This window comes from Mesitornis unicolor, unplaced genomic scaffold (genome assembly GCF_000695765.1).
Source record: "Mesitornis unicolor isolate BGI_N332 unplaced genomic scaffold, ASM69576v1 scaffold1919, whole genome shotgun sequence".
NCBI classification, from domain to species: domain Eukaryota; kingdom Metazoa; phylum Chordata; class Aves; order Mesitornithiformes; family Mesitornithidae; genus Mesitornis; species Mesitornis unicolor.
The window spans coordinates 1-8,477 of NW_010209017.1; the positions used below are offsets into that span (position 1 = coordinate 1).

The 8,477-nt window shown below is 57.7% G+C and overlaps 1 protein-coding gene across 1 annotated transcript in view; it reads left to right on the forward strand.

The window, feature by feature from the left end:
• Nucleotides 1-277: 277 nt before the first annotated feature.
• Nucleotides 278-8,477, forward strand: part of LOC104547131 (histone deacetylase 7-like) — a gene marked incomplete at its 5' end in the record, with an annotated part of 9,359 nt that continues 1,159 nt past the window's right edge. Inside the window, 16 exon segments of the mRNA XM_010192711.1 lie at nt 278-394; nt 605-749; nt 752-793; nt 1,046-1,254; nt 1,532-1,741; nt 2,400-2,625; nt 3,054-3,187; nt 4,592-4,712; nt 4,890-4,939; nt 5,962-6,069; nt 6,222-6,277; nt 6,477-6,564; nt 7,538-7,657; nt 7,953-8,050; nt 8,143-8,261; nt 8,414-8,463. Coding sequence (XP_010191013.1) covers nt 278-394; nt 605-749; nt 752-793; nt 1,046-1,254; nt 1,532-1,741; nt 2,400-2,625; nt 3,054-3,187; nt 4,592-4,712; nt 4,890-4,939; nt 5,962-6,069; nt 6,222-6,277; nt 6,477-6,564; nt 7,538-7,657; nt 7,953-8,050; nt 8,143-8,261; nt 8,414-8,463 — 1,893 coding nt within the window.

Here is an 8,477-nt window from a genome sequence, read left to right on the forward strand (position 1 = left end):
GCAGAGCCTTCCTACCCTTAACAGATCAACAGTGCCACCCAGTTTAGTGTCATCTCCAACCTGACTGCAAACTTACACAGCCCAATGCTGCTCCTGATGCTCTGCCCTCTATCGCAGCCTGCGTTTCTTGTCCCCTATGGTCACTGTGCTGTCCCCAATGACCCTCGCCCTGGTCCCAAGCATTCCCCCAGGCAGCCAGGGCTCAGTCACCCCCTGCCACTGCTGGAGCAGGAGACAATTAACAAATTAACAAATTAACGGATTGTGTTTGCTGCAGACACCCCTGGCCCAGCGCCTGATGATGCAGGAGAGCTCCCTGGCCCAGTTTGCCCTGCAGAGCGCTGCCTCCCTTCCGGCCATCACGCTGGGCTTGCCGGCTACCACTAGCGCCAGGGTAGGTAGCCAGGTCATAGGCAGCCCCAGAAATGGGCAGAAAAGTCCCTGTGGGGCAGGGGAATCACAGACTTGAGTGAGGAAGCCCTTTCCTTTGAGTCTGGGCATCCCAGGGTGATGCTAGGTGCGCACTGAGCATTCCTATGGGCATGGAAAGGATGTGCTGGGTCCTGGCAGGTTGCTAACACAGGTATCCTCCTCCTCTTTGCAGGGAGAGGCTGATCGCCGCCCCATCTCCAGCCTGGCACACCGGGTGCCTGTGCTGAACGGGCCTGTCCTCGCGGGCACCCACTCGCCCATGTTCATCCCCACGGGCTTGGAGCAACACGAGGCTGGGAGCCCCCTGTCCCCTCGGCTCCCATCCTCGAGCCCTCGGTCACCCACGCTCCACTGGTGGCGGGTAAGTGTCGAGCTTGGGGACAGGCACTGAGGCAGGGCTCGGTGTGAAGGTTCGCTGAGGGGTTTTTTGGGTAAAACTCAGCAGTCTTGAGTTTTTTTCTGTTACTTTTCTGTGAGCTGGGGCCTTGGGAATGGTTGAGATTAGCCAGATCCCATCCCCAGGCCCCTGTGGGCTGTGCAATGCCAAGGTGATGGGCACAGAAGGAGGAGACCCCCTCGCCTACCCCTCACCTCTCCTTCATCTCCCCTGCAGTGCCTGGCCTGGGGACGGTCCCCTTCTCCTTCGCCCCCTCGCTCATCTCTGCAGAGCGCCTGTCGCTGCCGGGCCACCATAAACCGCTGGGCAGGACCCGCTCAGAGCCCCTGCCCCAAAACCCCAAGGTCATCCAGCAGCAACTGGTGTACCAGCAGCATCACACCCAGTTCCTGGAGAGGCTCAAGCAGCAGACGCATCTGGGCAAGGTAAGCCATGGAGGGCAATGGGAGGCAATGGGAGACAGGTCCTGGAAGGGTGCAGGATGGCATCCCATCCTGCTGGGCAGTGGCAGACACCAGGCAATGCGAGATGCTGCCTTGCCCAGCCTCATAGCAGCAAACTGAGGGTTCCTGCTCTCTCCCTTGGCTCCCACATCCATCGTGGTCCTGCCCCGAGATGCTCTGCCACCCCTCCATGACCTTCTCGGTCTGTCCTTGTCCCCTGCCACCTCCCTGTGCTCACTGTGACCCCCTCCTGCTGCAGCGCATGGCTAAATCCAGTGAGAAGCCCCGTCTGCGGCAGATCCCCTCCTCGGAGGACATGGAGGCCGAGGGGGCGCTCCCGGAGGCCGGCGCTGACAACAGTGACGCGGCGAGGGCGCGCCTGGAGCCCACCCGGCCGGGGAGCGGCGTCAAGGAGCCCGAGAGGACGCAGAAGATGCTGCAGCCTCAAGAGGAGCTGGTCTTGCAGCAGGTACCTGAGAGCTGGGATGGGAGAGCCCTGGGGAGAGGGCCAGGCAGCTTTTTGGGCACCAGGAGCCCATGGGCAAAAGGGACGATGGATTCTCTGCCTGTCTCAAGCTGTGTAGAGCCTTCGGAGGGGGGTTAAAGCCAGCATGCAGAGTACCCTGCCCTGCAATTTGGTATCTGGGTATCATCCCCAAGTTGCTGGGTATCCCCAAATCACTGGGTATCATCCCTAGATCGCTGGGAATCATCCCCAGATCTCTGGGTGGTGGTCTCAAATTGCTGGGTATCATCCCCAAATTGCAGAGCATCATCCCCAAATTGCTGGGTATTATCTCCAGATTGCTGGGTATCATCCCCAAATCGCTGGGTATCATCCCCAAATCGCTGGGTATTGTCCCCAAATTGCTGGGTATTGTCCCAAAGTGCTGCACCTCGCAGCAGGGCTGCCCAGCGCTGCGGGGCTGAGCCAGCAGAGAGCAGCAGATGCTCTGTGTCCTCTCCCAGCTGCTGCAAACCAACCCCGAGCCCCCCAGCATGGAGGGAGCTGTCGTATCCAGACCCTGGGAGGGTGCAGGGCTCCTTCCCTGGGGTGGGTGATGCTGCTCTCCCCTCCTGGGTGCTCAGCTCCGGGTGCTGTGCTCACCACCACCTCTCTCCACCAGGCCTACCTCTGGGATTCCTACCAGCGCGCGCAGCAGCAGCTCCTCAAGCGACCGCCCTTGGCCGACTCCTCCATGGTCCCCGCCATCCACGGGGGGCACAGGCCTCTCTCCAGGGCTCAGTCATCTCCCGCCACCGCCACCATCTCTCTCCCTGCCCAGGACACGGCCTCCAAAAGCCTCTCCCTGCCCGTGCAGGAGCAGCCGGCCAAGCCACACTTCACAACAGGTACAGGGACAGGAGCTGGAGGGGAGGTGGGGATGCACAGGGGCTCCTTAGCATCAGTCCCAGTCACTCCCAGACTCTTAAATGCTCAGGAGTGGTCTTACCTGCTGCAAAATAGCAGAACAAGCCATGAGAGGCCCCTTTTCCTTGTCTAAGGTGGCTTTTCCAAGCAGGACTTGCCCCTCTGGCCCCTTGGCTGCCATCCTGGTCCAGCCGTGCTGGCCGTGCTTTGCTTTCTTATACATTCAAGACAGATTTGCTTTGAGCATTTTGGGACGAAGGATCCCAAGGTTTGAGGGAGGTGTTTTAGTCAAACCAAATAATTACAGGCATTTAGAGCCCAGGCCAGCCCCCAAAACTGAGCTGAATTAGGGTCAGCGTTTGTGTGTCCAGTCCAGGGTGAGGACAGCAGCTCTCCTGGTGCATTGCAGGGCTGGTTTACGACTCGGTGATGCTCAAACACCAGTGCTCCTGCGGCGACAACAGCAACCACCCCGAGCACGCGGGCAGAATCCAGAGCATCTGGTCCCGGCTGCAGGAGAGGGGGCTCCGCAGCCAGTGCGAGGTGAGCACCGATAGTGGGGAGGGGGCTTGGGGTCAGACGAGGTGGGTGCTCAAATTCACATGAGGTGGGTGCTCAAATTCAGATGAGGAGGGTGCTTGGGTTCACATGAGGTGGGTGCTCAGGTTCAGACAAGGTGGGTGCTTGGATTCACATGAGGTGGGTGCTCAAATTCAGATGAGGGTGCTTGGGATCACATGAGGTGGGTGCTCACATTCAGATGAGGTGGGTGCTTGGGTTCAGACGAGGTGGGTGCTCAGATTCAGGTGGGGTGGGTGCTCAAATTCAGACGAGGTGGGTGCTCACATTCAGATGAGACGGGTGCTTGGGTTTACATGAGGTGGGTGCTCAAATTCAGACGAGGTGGGTGCTCACATTCAGAGGAGATGGGTGCTCATGTTCAGATGAGGTAGGTGCTCAAATTCAGACAAGGTGGGTGCTCAAAGTCAGATGAGTGCTCAAATTTGGATGAGGTGGGTGCTCACATTCAGAGGAGATGGGTGCTCATGTTCAGATGAGGTGGGTGCTTGGGTTCACATGAGGTGGGTGCTCAGGTTCAGACAAGGTGGGTGCTCAAAGTCAGATGAGTGCTCAAATTTGGATGAGGTGGGTGCTCAAGTTCAGACGCGGTGGGTGCTCACATTCAGAGGAGATGGGTGCTCATGTTCAGATGAGGTAGGTGCTCAAATTCAGACAAGGTGGGTGCTCAAATTCGGATGAGGTGGGTGCTCACATTCAGAGGAGATGGGTGCTCCTGTTCAGATGAGATGGGGGCTCAAATTCAGACGAGGTGGGTTCTTGGGTTCACATGAGGTGGGTGCTCAAATTTGGATGAGGTGGGTGCTCACATTCAGAGGAGATGGGTGCTCATGTTCAGATGAGATGGGTGCTCAAATTCAGACGAGGTGGGTTCTTGGGTTCACATGAGGTGGGTGCTCAAATTCAGATGAGGTGGGTGCTTGGGTTCACATGAGGTGGGTGCTCAAATTCAGATGAGGTGGGTGCTTGGGTTCACATGAGGTGGGTGCTCAGGTTCAGACAAGGTGGGTGCTCAAATTCAGATGAGATGAGTGCTCAGATTTGGATGAGGTGCGTGCTCAAGTTCAGATGAGGTGGGTGCTCACATTCAGACGAGGGGGATCTCAAATTCACATGAGGTAGGTGCTTGGGTTCACATGAGGTGGGTGCTCATGTTCAGACGAGGTGGGTGCTCACCCACCATTGGGTTCAAACCCAATGCAAGCAGCGCAGTGCTCAGCCTCTCAGCTGCCTCCCCAGCCGCAGTGACCCGAGCTGTGGCTGTCCCCGGTCGTGTCACCTCCACCCACGGATGCTGACACACACGTGGGTGGCAGCGCCGGTGTCACCCACCCGGAGCGGCTCGGTCACAGCCCCTGTGTGCCACAGTGTCTGCGGGGACGCAAGGCCACGCTGGAGGAGCTGCAGTGCGTCCACACCGAGCGCCACGTCTTCCTCTATGGCACCAATCCCCTCAACCGCCTGAAGCTGGACAACGGGAAGCTGGCGGGTGAGTCCATGTCCACACCATTCCCTCCTCACCTTCTGCCCATCCCAGTGGTCCACACCGGGGCCTGGGGCTCCCCTGGTCCTAATTGTGGCCAGACCAAACCCTGTGCCATGCACCCTGTCCCCCCCATTCCCAGTTTCCCAGCGCTGAAGTCCTCGCTGTCCCCTCTCTCTGCAGGGATCCTGTCTCAGAGGATGTTCGTCATGCTGCCCTGCGGAGGGGTGGGGGTGAGTGCTCCGTCTCTGCTTTTGCCCTGTTTTGGATGGGATTTGTCCCTTTTTCCTGTCCCCAGCAAGGGTTTTCAAGTGGGCTTGAGTGGAGAGGGAGCTCCCGAAGCCTTTTGGGCTGCCAGGGTGGAAGTGCTCCATCTGTGAGCACGATGTTGCTGTATCAGAGCTTCCCCCTGTCCTTGGGATGCTCCTAAACTTCCCCCTCTTTGAAAGGAGACCCTTTGTGCCCCGTTAACCCAGGGACCCAGCAACCCAAAGCCCCTCACAGCCATTCCTAATGATTAGAGGTCGCTGTGATCTCCACTGAGGGTGGGGAGCGGTGTCATGGGTGTCCCTCCAGACCTCTCCTTTCGCAGCTTGCCGCCCTGGTTTCTCTCCATTCACTGCCTTCTCCTCTCTTCCTCTCCCCCCTGTCTCTGTCCTTCTCTCTCTCTCTTGCAGGAAGGGCCTCACTCCATGCCTTCCTGCTGCTTCTTCTGGTTCTCCTCCTCTCCTTGCCCCCGCTGCTGGGCACCAGCTCCTCTCAGCCCCGTTTGCATCCACTTTCCCCGCTCTGCCTCCCCCTCCCTGCCCTCCTCTCGCCCGTGCCCCAAAGGCAGGGGGGAGGCTGGAGCTGCCCCTCTCAGTGGGCAGAGGGGAGCCTTTGAGTTGCACACATGGAGTTGATCAGAAGAGACTTGAGTTTTCCGCCTCTGGCTCGGCCCTTGACGCGATCCTGATCAAACCAAGATGTTTGGTTAAGCGATAAAATAAGATAAAGAAGGTAAACGAGCGTTTTCGCAGTCGACTCCTTCCAGCCCCCTGGGGTGCAGGGGGAGATGCTCTGTGTGGAGCTTGGCGGGGGCTGACAGCAGGTGAAGGAGCTGGGAGCTCGCCCCATTGCGTGCGAGGTGGCCCAGCTCCGTGGTGCCCTTCGCCCTGCACGGGACTCGAACCCCTGGCAGTGAGCATGGGGGTCTGGTGGCTGAGATCTCCTCCATGGGTGCCCTGTCCACCTGTGACCCATCCCTTGCTCCCAGGTGGACAGCGATACCATCTGGAACGAGCTGCACTCCTCCAACGCTGCCCGCTGGGCCGCCGGCAGCGTCACCGAGCTGGCCTTCAAGGTGGCCACCAGGGAGCTGAAGGTAAGGGGGGCCTTCGTGTGGGGGTCTCGGAGCTGTGCATCACCCCATGGATGGGAAAAAATGGGGCTGGGGGTGGATCTCGCCACCCAGCATCAGGTGCTGCTGCGTCCCCATGGGACAGGACCAACCCCTCGCTTCTCTTTTGTCCCCAGAACGGCTTCGCTGTGGTGCGGCCGCCCGGACACCACGCGGATCCCTCCACTGCCATGTAAGGACCCCTTCCCTAGCGACGGGGCTTTGAGCCCCAAAAACCGGCTCCTTGCCTCAAAGTCCCTGATGGCTCCAGAGTCACCTCCCCCAGGACCCATCCGTGCCCGGGCTGGAGGGAGAGGGGACAGCCCACCCTTTGGGGAGCAGGAAAGGGTGCTCAAGAAGGGCCCCAGCGTTAACCAGCTCCCTCTTTGCAGGGGATTTTGCTTCTTTAACTCGGTGGCCATTGCTGCCAGGCAGCTGCAGCAGAAAGGGAAGCTCAGCAAGATCCTCATTGTGGACTGGGTAAGTGTCCCTGCTGTCCCCAGCATGTCCCTGCTATCCCCAGGTCACAGAATCATAGAATCATATAGGTCATATAGTCATATAATCATAGAATCATACAATACCAGGTTGGAAGGGACCACAAGGATCATCAGTCCAACCTCTCAAGGTAAAGGTAGAGTTTAAATGAGATGAGGCAGTGCCCTGTCAAGATGAGTCCTAAAACTGACCAGTGTAGGGGAATTCACCACTTCCCATGGGAGATTATTCCCATTTCTTATTGAGATTCTTCCCATTTCTAATAGGTGATTCCAATGTCTAATTGATAGATTATTCCAATATCTAATGGATAGATTATTCCAATTTCTAATGGATGGATTATTCCCATTTCTAATTAATGGATTATTCCAATATCTTGTTGATAGATTATTCCAATATATCATTGATAGGTGATTCCCATTTCTAATTAATGGATTATTCCAGTATCTCATTGATGGATTATTCCAATGTCTGATTGATCTCATGGTAACAAAATCTCTTCTGGAGTTCAATGTGGATCTCTCCAGACACAACTTGTGTCCATCACCCCTCATCTTCTCCCCGTGACTCCTTGTTAAAGGAGTCTCCATCCTCTTGGTGCCACCCTTTATGCCCTGCTCCATGATGATAAGGTCCCCCCTGAGCCTTCTCTTCCCAAGGCTGAACAGGCCCAGTTTTCTCAGCTCTTCCAGTCCTCCGAGCATCCTCGTGGTCCTTCCCTGGACCCTTTCAACCTGTCTGCATCTTTTTTGGATAGCAGACCAAAATTCTACAGCAGGTGTCCTTCTCCCAGCTCTGGTCTGGAGCTGGAGCACCAAAACCTCATTTGGGCACCACTAGGGGGGTCCTGGTGTGTGAGGCAGTGTAGAGACCCCGTTGCTTTTCTCTCCTTTAGGCTTTTGGGCCACCCTCACTGCTGAAATAAAGCACAATTTCCCGATTTTTCTCCCCCTAGGATGTTCACCACGGCAATGGGACCCAGCAGATCTTCTACAGAGACCCCGACGTCCTCTACATCTCTTTGCACCGTCACGACGATGGCAATTTCTTCCCTGGCAGCGGGGCTGCCGACGAGGTAAAAAGCAGGGACAGGGCTGCAAAGTGTGAGTGGCTCTGCCCTGGGGACAAAGCTGGTGGCCACGGTGGCCGCCAGCAGCGCAGGGCTCTGAGGACGGGGACCGATGGCCACAAGGCTCCAAGAAATGCCAGGAAAAGCTTTGCAAACCCTATGAGCTCCACAGGGCAGGGGGTTCAGGACCCCTAGTTCTGCCTTCCCGCAGCTTGGTAGTGATGGAGCCCGCTCAGGGCACTGTCCCCGTGTCCCTGCGGACCACATCCAGGCCGTCACCGCTGTCCTCGCTCTCTCACAGGTTGGCGCTGGCCCTGGGGAGGGATTTAACGTCAACGTAGCCTGGACTGGAGGCCTTGACCCCCCCATGGGGGACCCCGAGTACCTGGCAGCTTTCAGGTACAGATCCCTGCGTTTCTGCTCGTCTCTTCCCCTCACATCAAGGCCAAGCCAGCACTCAGCGCCTTTTATTTGTGTTTTTACCCGCGCAGGACGGTGGTGATGCCGATTGCACACGAATTCTCCCCCGACGTGGTGCTGGTGTCTGCTGGCTTCGACGCAGCCGATGGCCACCCCCCACCCCTGGGTGGCTACAAAGTCTCTGCTAAATGTAAGGAGGTGGCTCGGGGCGGGTTTTTCCTGCCGGCCACCCATGTTAGGGACATGGCACAGGGGTGGCAGCTTGGGGATGAGTTTTGGGGCAGAACCCCAGCGTTTTGGGGCAGGGAGGCTGACAAATCCCCTTGGGCTTTACCCCTGCAGGTTTTGGCTACATGACAAAGAAGCTGATGAGCCTGGCTGGCGGACCCACCGCCCCCTCCCTAGA